The sequence below is a fragment of the Oncorhynchus mykiss genome, chromosome 6 (genome assembly GCF_057628025.1).
Source record: "Oncorhynchus mykiss isolate SJ-2025 chromosome 6, ASM5762802v1, whole genome shotgun sequence".
NCBI lineage: Eukaryota > Metazoa > Chordata > Actinopteri > Salmoniformes > Salmonidae > Oncorhynchus > Oncorhynchus mykiss.
This window is the reverse complement of record NC_143027.1, coordinates 5,762,501-5,775,000: the sequence shown is the minus strand read 5'-3', so window position 1 is coordinate 5,775,000 and position 12,500 is coordinate 5,762,501. Positions and strand designations below refer to the sequence as shown.

General features: G+C 45.2%; 1 protein-coding gene across 1 annotated transcript in view; it reads left to right on the top strand.

Annotated features, from left to right (window-relative positions):
* LOC110525177 (extracellular matrix organizing protein FRAS1) overlaps positions 1-12,500 on the top strand; it is a 202,919-nt gene that overhangs the window by 51,039 nt on the left and 139,380 nt on the right. Inside the window, exons 14-17 of the mRNA XM_090239234.1 lie at positions 1,250-1,390; positions 1,696-1,836; positions 5,483-5,662; positions 10,882-11,022. Of these exons, the coding sequence (XP_090095360.1) occupies positions 1,250-1,390; positions 1,696-1,836; positions 5,483-5,662; positions 10,882-11,022 (603 nt within the window). The remainder of the gene's footprint in view (positions 1-1,249; positions 1,391-1,695; positions 1,837-5,482; positions 5,663-10,881; positions 11,023-12,500) is intronic.

Below are 12,500 nucleotides of genomic sequence, written 5' to 3'. Positions count from 1 at the left end.
ATTTGGTTCCTTGGAAGTTGTGGGAAAGTACGTTTCTGTGAACGAAGTCATGCGTTTCCTGACCGGTAAATCTGAATGTTTTTTAAAGTATTCTGAGAACAGAAGTGAAAATGTAGCTTGTTCTGGGAGGTTCTGAGAACGTTTTACTGTGGTTCCAAGGAGGTTCTGAGAATGTTTTATTGTGGTTCCAGGGAGGTTCTGAGAAGGTTTTACTGTGGTTCCCGGGAGGTTCTGAGAATGTTTTACTGTGGTTCCAAGGAGGTTCTGAGAATGTTTTACTGTGGTTCCAGGGAGGTTCTGAGAACATTTTACTATGGTTCCAGGGAGGTTCTGAGAACGTTTTACTGTGGTTCCAGGGAGGTTCTGAGAATGTTTTACTATGGTTCCAGGGAGGTTCTGAGAATGTTTTACTATGGTTCCAGGGAGGTTCTGAGAATGTTTTACTGTGGTTCCAGGGAGGTTCTGAGAATGTTTTACTATGGTTCCAGGGAGGTTCTGAGAATGTTTTACTATGGTTCCAGGGAGGTTCTGAGAATGTTTTACTGTGGTTCCAGGGAGGTTCTGAGAATGTTTTACTCTGGTTCCAGGGAGGTTCTGATAATGTTTTACTCTGGTTCCAGAGAGGTTCTGAGAATGTTTTACTATGGTTCCGGGGAAGTTCTGAGAACGTTTTACTCTGGTTCCAGGGAGGTTCTGAAAATGTTGTACTATGGTTCCAAGGATGTTCTGAGAATGTTTTACTATGGTTCCAGGGAGGTTCTGAGAATGTTTTACTGTGGTTCCAAGGATGTTCTGAGAATGTTTTACTCTGGTTCCAGGGAGGTTCTGAGAATGTTTTACTCTGGTTCCAAGGAAGTTCTGAGAATGTTTTACTATGGTTCCGGGGAGGTTCTGAGAACGTTTTACTATGGTTCCAAGGATGTTCTGAGAATGTTTTACTATGGTTCCGGGGAGGTTTTGAGAACGTTTTACTATGGTTCCAAGGATGTTCTGAGAATGTTTTACTATGGTTCCGGGGAGGTTCTGAGAACGTTTTACTCTGGTTCCAGGGAGGTTCTGAGAACGTTTTACTATGGTTCCCTGAACGTTTTCCTGGGAGGTTTTATTAACGTTCTGAGAATGGAAATGATAGGTTATTGAAGGTTATTAAGTAATGTTCTGAGAACATGTTTGAATGAGGTACGTTTTGTAAGTACATTTTTATAAGGTAAAATCTAAATCTGACTGTTTGTGTGTGTCATTCCCACAGCGTGCGACTCATCCTGCATCACCTGTTACCCCGACAACCCCAACTGCATGAGCTGCCCCCCGGGCTCTGCTATGCATCATGGGAAATGTATTTCCCACTGTCCGGATCAGCATTACCTTGACAGTCATGGCCACTGCAGAGGTCAGCACCTCCTCACAGAGTTTACATTAACTAAAAAATATATTAAAAAAAACATTTATTAGATAGTCAATTGCAGACAAGGTCCAACCAAAACTTGCCTTACGCTTTTGACCAAATTGTAGGGGTACGGGGGGGGTGGGGCAGATTTTACTGCCCACCATAACTCTATTAACCAATAGGCTTCCTCACTGATACTATATGTGTTAACTATGTGTATTTGTGCTGGGCTGGACCAAAACCCTGCACAAACTGTATACTCCTAACAGGTTCCTACAGTGTGATTGACCTCTGACCTCTTCTCTCAGCCTGTCACAGCTCCTGCTGGTCCTGCTCCGGCTCCGCTGTGTCCCAGTGTTCCCTCTGCACCCAGGGACTGTCCTTCCACCAGGGCCAGTGTCTGGAGGCCTGCGGACAGGGGCTGTACCATCAGGATGGGACCTGCCTCAGTAAGTGACTGGGTTCTGGTTAGAGGCAAACTGTACCATCAGGATGGGACCTGCCTCAGTAAGTGACTGGGTTCTGGTTAGAGGCAAACTGTACCATCAGGATGGGACCTGCCTCAGTAAGTGACTGGGTTCGGGTTAGAGGCAAACTGGACCATCAGGATGGGACCTGCCTCAGTAAGTGACTGGGTTCGGGTTAGAGGCAAACTGTACCATCAGGATGGGACCTGCCTCAGTAAGTGACTGGGTTCGGGTTAGAGGCAAACTGGACCATCAGGATGGGACCTGCCTCAGTAAGTGACTGGGTTTGGGTTAGAGGCAAACTGGACCATCAGGATGGGACCTGCCTCAGTAAGTGACTGGGTTCGGGTTAGAGGCAAACTGGACCATCAGGATGGGACCTGCCTCAGTAAGTGACTGGGTTCTGGTTAGAGGCAAACTGTACCATCAGGATGGGACCTGCCTCAGTAAGTGACTGGGTTCTGGTTAGAGGCAAACTGTACCATCAGGATGGGACCTGCCTCAGTAAGTGACTGGGTTCGGGTTAGAGGCAAACTGGACCATCAGGATGGGACCTGCCTCAGTAAGTGACTGGGTTCGGGTTAGAGGCAAACTGTACCATCAGGATGGGACCTGCCTCAGTAAGTGACTGGGTTCGGGTTAGAGGCAAACTGGACCATCAGGATGGGACCTGCCTCAGTAAGTGACTGGGTTTGGGTTAGAGGCAAACTGGACCATCAGGATGGGACCTGCCTCAGTAAGTGACTGGGTTCGGGTTAGAGGCAAACTGGACCATCAGGATGGGACCTGCCTCAGTAAGTGACTGGGTTCGGGTTAGAGGCAAACTGGACCATCAGGATGGGACCTGCCTCAGTAAGTGACTGGGTTCGGGTTAGAGGCAAACTGGACCATCAGGATGGGACCTGCCTCAGTAAGTGACTGGGTTCGGGTTAGAGGCAAACTGGACCATCAGGATGGGACCTGCCTCAGTAAGTGACTGGGTTCTGGTTAGAGGCAAACTGTACCATCAGGATGGGACCTGCCTCAGTAAGTGACTGGGTTCTGGTTAGAGGCAAACTGGACCATCAGGATGGGACCTGCCTCAGTAAGTGACTGGGTTCTGGTTAGAGGCAAACTGGACCATCAGGACGGGACCTGCCTCAGTAAGTGACTGGGTTCTGTTTAGAGGCAAACTGTACCATCAGGATGGGACCTGCCTCAGTAAGTGACTGGGTTCGGGTTAGAGGCAAACTGGACCATCAGGATGGGACCTGCCTCAGTAAGTGACTGGGTTCTGGTTAGAGGCAAACTGGACCATCAGGATGGGACCTGCCTCAGTAAGTGACTGGGTTCTGGTTAGAGGCAAACTGGACCATCAGGATGGGACCTGCCTCAGTAAGTGACTGGGTTCTGGTTAGAGGCAAACTGGACCATCAGGATGGGACCTGCCTCAGTAAGTGACTGGGTTCTGGTTAGAGTCAAACTGGACCATCAGGATGGGACCTGCCTCAGTAAATGACTGGGTTCTGGTTAGAGGCAAACTAGACCATCAGGATGGGACCTGCCTCAGTAAATGACTGGGTTCTGGTTAGAGGCAAACTGGACCATCAGGATGGGACCTGCCTCAGTAAGTGACTGGGTTCGGGTTAGAGGCAAACTGGACCATCAGGATGGGACCTGTCTCAGTAAGTGACTGGGTTCTGGTTAGAGGCAAACTGTACCATCAGGATGGGACCTGCCTCAGTAAGTGACTGGGTTCTGGTTAGAGGCAAACTGTACCATCAGGATGGGACCTGCCTCAGTAAGTGACTGGGTTCTGGTTAGAGGCAAACTGGACCATCAGGATGGGACCTGCCTCAGTAAATGACTGGGTTCTGGTTAGAGGCAAACTGGGCCATCAGGATGGGACCTGCCTCAGTAAATGACTGGGTTCTGGTTAGAGGCAAACTGGACCATCAGGATGGGACCTGCCTCAGTAAGTGACTGGGTTCTGGTTAGAGAAAAAAGGTGATCTGGATCATCGGGATGATACTAGTTTAGCTTTTGAAGCATTATATAGAGCATTATATAGAGCATTATACAGATACAGAGCATTATACAGAGCATTATACAGATACAGAGCATTATACAGAGCATTATACAGAGCATTATACAGATACAGAGCATTATATAGAGCATTATACAGATACAGAGCATTATACAGAGCATTATACAGATACAGAGCATTATATAGAGCATTATACAGATACAGAGCATTATACAGAGCATTATACAGATACAGAGCATTATACAGAGCATTATACAGATACAGAGCATTATACAGAACATTATACAGATACAGAGCATTATACAGAGCATTATACAGATACAGAGCATTATACAGAACATTATATAGAGCATTATACAGAGCATTATATAGAGCATTATACAGATACAGAGCATTATACAGAGCATTATACAGAGCATTATACAGATACAGAGCATTATATAGAGCATTATACAGATACAGAGCATTATACAGAGCATTATACAGATACAGAGCATTATATAGAGCATTATACAGATACAGAGCATTATACAGAGCATTATACAGATACAGAGCATTATACAGAGCATTATACAGATACAGAGCATTATACAGAACATTATGCAGATACAGAGCATTATACAGAACATTATACAGATACAGAGCATTATACAGAGCATTATACAGATACAGAGCATTATACAGAACATTATATAGAGCATTATACAGAACATTATATAGAGCATTATACAGAGCATTATATAGAGCATTATACAGATACAGAGCATTATATAGAGCATTATACAGATACAGAGCATTATACAGAGCATTATACAGATACAGAGCATTATATAGAGCATTATACAGATACAGAGCATTATACAGAGCATTATACAGATACAGAGCATTATACAGAGCATTATACAGATACAGAGCATTATACAGAACATTATACAGATACAGAGCATTATACAGAGCATTATACAGATACAGAGCATTATACAGAACATTATATAGAGCATTATACAGAGCATTATATAGAGCATTATACAGATACAGAGCATTATACAGAGCATTATACAGATACAGAGCATTATACAGAGCATTATATAGAGCATTATACAGATACAGAGCATTATACAGAGCATTATACAGATACAGAGCATTATACAGAGCATTATATAGAGCATTATACAGATACAGAACATTATACAGAGCATTATACAGATACAGAGCATTATACAGAGCATTATATAGAGCATTATACAGATACAGAGCATTATTCAGAGCATTATACAGATACAGAGCATTATACAGAGCATTATACAGATACAGAGCATTATACAGATACAGAGCATTATACAGAGCATTATACAGATACAGAGCATTATACAGATACAGAGCATTATACAGAACATTATATAGAGCATTATACAGAGCATTATATAGAGCATTATATAGAGCATTATACAGAGCATTATACAGAGCGTTATATCCCAGTTTTATAGCTGGGTTTCACTATGTCTGTATAGGGCTACTTTCATTTCTCCATTCATGTATATACATACTACATCCCTGCCACTCATCCTGCAGGTTGACTTAGTTTCTTCTCTGTCCCGTCAGACTGCCACCCATCCTGTAGGACATGTGTGGGTCCCCTGTCCTCTGACTGTCTGAGGTGTCTGAAACCAGAGCAGGCCCTGCAGCCACGGACCAGTCCGCCTCACACACCACTACCTCACGGAGTGTGTGTGGCCCAATGCCCTGCCCCATTCTACCTGGACACACAACACACATGCAGAGGCAAGTAGAGAGTGGAAGGTGTGGGGGGGGGTAGCTGTGTTAGAACATAGCAGCAGTGTTTTCCCTGTGTGTGGGGGGGGGGGGGGGGGGGTAGCTGTGTTAGAACATAGCAGTAATGTTTTCCCTGTGTGTGTGTGTGTATGTGTGTGTGTGTGTGTGTGTGTGTGTGTGTGTGTGTGTGTGTGTGTGTGTGTGTGAGGGGGGTTCACACACTATCAACATTAAACCTACTATACAAACTAACACATACAGAGCCATCGGAACGTAGTCAGACCCCTTGACTTTTCCCACATTGTGTAACGTTACAGCCTCATTCTAAAATGGAGTAAATACTTGTTTTTTAAAATCATCAGTCTATACACAACATCCCATAATCATAAAGCGAAAACAGGGTTTTAGACATTTTTTTTGCAAATAATACACAAATAAAATAGCAGACCCTTTTGCTATGAGACTCTACATTGAGTTTAGATGCATCCTGTTTCCATTGATTATCCTTGAGATGTTTCGACAACTTGATTGGAGTCCACCTGTGGAAAATTCAATTGATTAGACATGATTTGGAACATCTCACACCTGTCTATATAAAGGTCCTACAGTTGTCAGTGTCTGTCAGAGCAAAAACCAAACCATGAGGTCGAAGAAATTGAGAGCTCCCAGACAGGATTGTGTCGAGTGACAGATCTGGGGAAGGTTACCAAAAAAAGTCTGCAGCATTGAAGGTCCCCAAGAACACAGTGGCCTCCATCATTCATAAATGGAAGATATATGGAACCAACAAGACTCTTCCTAGAGCCGCCCGGCCAAACTGAGTAAACGGGGGAGAAGGGCCTTGGTCAGAGAGGTGACCAAGAACTCAATGGTCACTCTGACAGAGCTCCAGAGTTCATCTGTGGAGATGGGAGAAACTTCCAGAAGGACAACCATCTCTGATGCACTCCACCAATCAGGCCTTTATGGTATAATGGTAAGACGGAAGCCACTCCTCAGTAAAAGGTACATGACAGCCCACTTGGAGTTTGCCAAAAGACACCAAAAAGGCACTCAGACCATCAGAAACAAGATTCTCTTGTCTGATTAAACCAAGACTGAACACTTTGGCCATAATGCCAAGTCTGGAAGAAACCTGGCACCATCCCAAAAATCATTTAAAACATATTTGGGGAGGAATTAAAGGATCACAAATACTTCTAATATCACAACACCTAAAACAGGAAAATAATGAATCAAAGGTCCAAAGAAATTGCCAAAATCACTGCACTAAAATGGAGAAATTCAAGCGAGCAGAACTAGAATTTAAGAAAATTGGCGATTGTGAATATTTTAGTATTCATATTTAAGAATAAAAAGTAAATACTTGTCTGGAAAGGGAAAATGGCTGTCACACCACACCACACACACCACACCACACCACACCACACCACACACACCACACCACACCACACCACACCACACACACCACACCACACCACACACACCACACCACACCACACACACCACACCACACCACACACACCACACCACACCACACCACACACACCACACCACACCACACCACACCACACACACCACACCACACCACACCACACACACCACACCACACCACACCACACCACACACACCACACCACACCACACACACCACACCACACCACACACACCACACCACACCACACCACACACACCACACACACCACACACACCACACCACACCACACACACCACACACACCACACCACACCACACACACCACACCACACCACACCACACACACCACACCACACACACCACACCACACCACACTACACCACACCACACCACACCACACACACCACACCACACCACACCACACCACACACACCACACCACACCACACACACCACACCACACCACACACACCACACCACACCACACCACACACACCACACCACACACACCACACACACCACACCACACCACACACACCACACCACGACACCACACACACCACACCACACCACACACACCACACCACACCACACCACACCACACACACCACACCACACCACACCACACACACCACACCACACACACCACACCACACCACACCACACACACCACACCACACACACCACACACTCCACACCACACCACACCACACCACACCACACCACACACACCACACCACACCACACCACACCACATACACCACACCACACCACACACACCACACACACCACACCACACCACACACACCACACCACACCACACACACCACACCACACCACACACACCACACCACACCACACACACACCACACCACACACACCACACACACCACACCACACACACCACACCACACACACACCACACCACACAGAGAGAGAGAGAAGTGGGGTAGAGATCGGGTGTCTTTAGGAGGAAATTCCAGCCTGTAGTTCAGCCTGTGCCCTTGTCAACAGGCTCTGTGTGTGTAGACAGAGATGTGTTGAGGGTTTTAGTACTGCTCAGTAATCCTGCTGTCTTTCATACAGGCTCTTATGTTTAGCTCTCATTTTCTCCTCGTCAGAGACTGATTCAGACCTGGGACACCAGGTTAGGGGACAATCTAGCCAATCAGGGACATGAATCAATCAATTAACTGAAGTACCAGGTACAAATTAAATCAGCAGTACAATTGATTCTCCAGGCCAGATGTGGAATAGTCCCGCGCCCCTGATACTGTACATCACCCTTTAGATTTAGAACCTGTTACAACACAACAGGGAAGATGAAATGACCTGAAACACGCTGTTGAGATCTGATGCATCCACAGCCCAGGTGATGTAGTGTTATGCAGTCAGTCAGTAAGGCATGTAGGCAGTTAAGCAGGCAGGCAAAAAGGCGAGCAGGCAGGCGGGCGGGCGACCGACCGGCTGGTGCCTATCTGCCTTTTCATCCTCTCCTGGCAGCTGAAGGAAGCTTCACAGCAGTTATTTTTAATATCCCTCCAGTACTGTAGAAGGAGATGGTAAACTCTAATAATGAAACAGATAGCGTTTCTCAGACGACGGACAGCTGAAGTTGACTAAATAGACAAAGAGAGAGAGAGGGTGAGGTTTGGAGAGGCCGTCTTTCTCGACGCCACGGTCTGTGAGTGATTTCTCAGTTTCCACTTTGACTTGGGAGGTCCCTAAGCTGGGGTCTGTAACACACACAGACACACAGTGCAATCAAGAAGTTGCAATTTCCCTTGGCACCTGGGAGTACGGTGGTCTCTCTCGCTCACACACACACACACACACACACACACACACACACACACACACACACACACACTCCTGTCTGGCTGTCAGCTGTAATCTCAGGAGAGGTAGAGACATGCTGTCTGACAGACTCTCTCGTGGATGTGACACAGAGAGACATACTGTACACAGAGAGACATAAACAAGGAGAGATACACAGGGAAACATACACAGGGAGACATACACAGGGAGACATACACAGAGAGACATACACAGAGAGACATACACAGAGAGACATACACAGAGAGACATAGTGTACACAGAGAGACATACACAGAGAGACATACACAGGGAGACATACACAGAGAGCCATAGTGTACACAGAGAGACATACACAGAGAGACAAACACAGAGAGACATCCCCTTGGAGACATACACAGAGAGACATACACAGAGAGACATACACAGAGAGACATACACAGGGAGACATACACAGAGAGCCATAGTGTACACAGAGAGACATACACAGAGAGACATACACAGAGAGACATACACAGAGAGACATAGTGTACACATAGAGACATACACAGAGAGACATACACAGAGAGACATAGTATACACAGAGAGACATACACAGAGAGACATACACAGGGAGACATACACAGAGAGCCATAGTGTACATAGAGAGACATACACAGAGAGACAAACACAGAGAGACATCCCCTTGGAGACATACACAGAGAGACATACACAGAGAGACATACACAGAGAGACATACACAGGGAGACATACACAGAGAGCCATAGTGTACACAAAGAGACATACACAGAGAGACATACACAGAGAGACATACACAGAGAGCCATAGTGTACACAGAGAGACATACACAGAGAGACATACACAGAGAGACATACACAGAGAGACATAGTGTACACAGAGAGACATACACAGAGAGACATAGTGTACACAGAGAGACATACACAGAGAGACATACACAGAGAGACATACACAGGGAAAACATGTTTTTATATATATAGATTTATAATTTATTTTTTCAATCAGAACACGGAAATAAAAACAACAAATCAAAACGCCTATGTTTTCCCTGTGTATGTCTCTGTACAGTACGAGGCTTTACAGTACGAGGCTTTACTGTATGAGGTTATACAGTACGAGGCTTTCCAGTACGAGGCTTTACAGTACGAGGCTTTCCAGTACGAGGCTTTACAGTACGAGGCTTTCCAGTACGAGGCTTTCCAGTACGAGGCTTTACAGTACGAGGCTTTACAGTACGAGGCTTTCCAGTACGAGGCTTTCCAGTACGAGGCTTTCCAGTACGAGGCTTTCCAGGACGAGGCTTTGCAGTACGAGGCTTTGCAGTACGAGGCTTTCCAGTACGAGGCTTTCCAGTACGAGGCTTTCCAGTACGAGGCTTTGCAGTACGAGGCTTTGCAGTACGAGGCTTTCCAGTACGAGGCTTTCCAGTACGAGGCTTTGCAGTACGAGGCTGCACTGTACTAGGCTATACAGTTTTTTGCAGCAACTAAATCTACATTAACTCTTAACAAGGCACACCTGTTAATTGAAATGCATTCCAGGTGACTACCTCATGAAGCTGGTTGAGAGAATGTCAAGAATGTGCAAAGCTGTCATCAAGGCAAAGGGTGGCTACTTTGAAGAATCTCAAATATAACATATATTTAGATTTGTTTGAGCACTTTTTTGGTTACTACATGATTCCATATGTATTATTTCATAGTTTTGATGTCTTCACTATAATTCTACAATGTAGAAAATAGTAAAAATAAAGAAAAAACCCTTGAATTAGTCGGTGTGTCCAAACTTTGGACTGGTACTGTACATTATCCCAAAATGGTGTCAGTTTGTCACAAGACCACAGCATATGTAGTAGTGTGTCTGTATATTCATGGAGACTTGTAATGCTGTATCAATGGGCTTACGTTTCAATGTCACAAACCTAAATCCACCTCTTTTCTCTCTCTTGGGTCCATTTCAGAATGCCACACTTCCTGTTTACAGTGCACAGGAGGAAGTAGTCAGAACTGTACTTCCTGTTCCCCGCCCTACGTCCTCCGGGAAGGCCAGTGCGTCTCCAGATGTCCCCCAGGACACACCGTCCAGGACAACACCTGCCAAGGTAAGGAGACCCTTTTTCTACGCACACACGCAAGCACGCTCACGCACGCACACGCACGTGCACACACACCTCCCTTTTACAATGTGTCTGCATTCCATTACCTGGGCAACCAGCACTGTCCACCCCACACATGAACTCACACACAGGAGACCCACGTTTTCAAACCCAGTCACTGAAAGAAGCAAATGACAGGAAAGGGAACCCGTCTTAAATTATAATTTGAATACAAAAATAATTAATGTAATTCCCTATTTGTTTGGGCTCTTTGAACATCCTGTGTTTTTACCCATCAAGGGATTCAAAAATGGACAACCTAGTGCTTCTAGCTGTTGAAGAAACCGTCGTGGTTTGCTATTGTAGCGTTTAGCACGGAAAAGCTATGCCAGTCGCCGATACGATTTATTCCTTCAATAACGAATGTCAACAACAACAAAAAAGACATTCAGCGGGCATTTCCCAGAGGCTGAATAAAAAATAATGGAGAGAAACATCATATTTGTGAGAGAAAACATTTTCAGTAACTGTGGATAGTCCTTCGGCAGTTCAGACGTTTTCTGGTCAACTGCTTCTCCTTTTTGAAGAGTCTGATGTACTTTAAGTAAGGACGACATGCTATTCCCTATGTAGTGCACTACTTTTACCAGAGCCCTATGGAACCCTGTTCCCTATATAGTGCACTACTTTTAACAGAGCCCTATGGAACCCTGTTCCCTATATAGTGCACTACTTTTAACAGAGCCTTATGGAACCCTGTTCCCTATATAGTGCACTACTTTTAACAGAGCCCTATGGAACCCTGTTCCCTATATAGTGCACTACTTTTAACAGAGCCTTATGGAACCCTGTTCCCTATATAGTGCACTACTTTTAACAGAGCCCTATGGAACCCTGTTCCCTATATAGTGCACTACTTTTAACCAGAGCGATATGGAACCCTGTTCCCTATATAGTGCACTACTTTTAACCAGAGCGATATGGGAGCTGAACAGGGTGTCATTTGGAACACAGACAAAGTCACAGTCCGGTGCTGTAACAGCTTTCTCCTAAGACTCTTCAAGTTAATTATATTAACAGAAGGCTGCAATGTGGAGTCACTTCAATCTGCAACCCATTAGCAAAGCCTTGTTTGCCATCTAAAACGTAATTTGACCCTCCTGCGAACTGTCTTATATCTGCTTAATATCTCTGCTGTCTGTCCTCTACGGATAGGAAGGTTTATTGTCTCTGTTTTGGACAATAATAATTTTGGGAAATTTGAAGGAAACGATTGTATCTAGTTTTGCCTGGTTTTCTAAGCAACCAATTGTCTGACCAACCATCTGGTTATCGAATGGTTTCTGAGGTAGTAGGAATGACACCAGCAGATACTACTCCGCAAAGAGGGACCCGAATGATGCTCTTCCCGTTCACATGAGAATCCCTGAGGTCAAAACTCAGCTGCCATCCACTACTGTTGTGCCCTTGAGCAAGGCACTTAA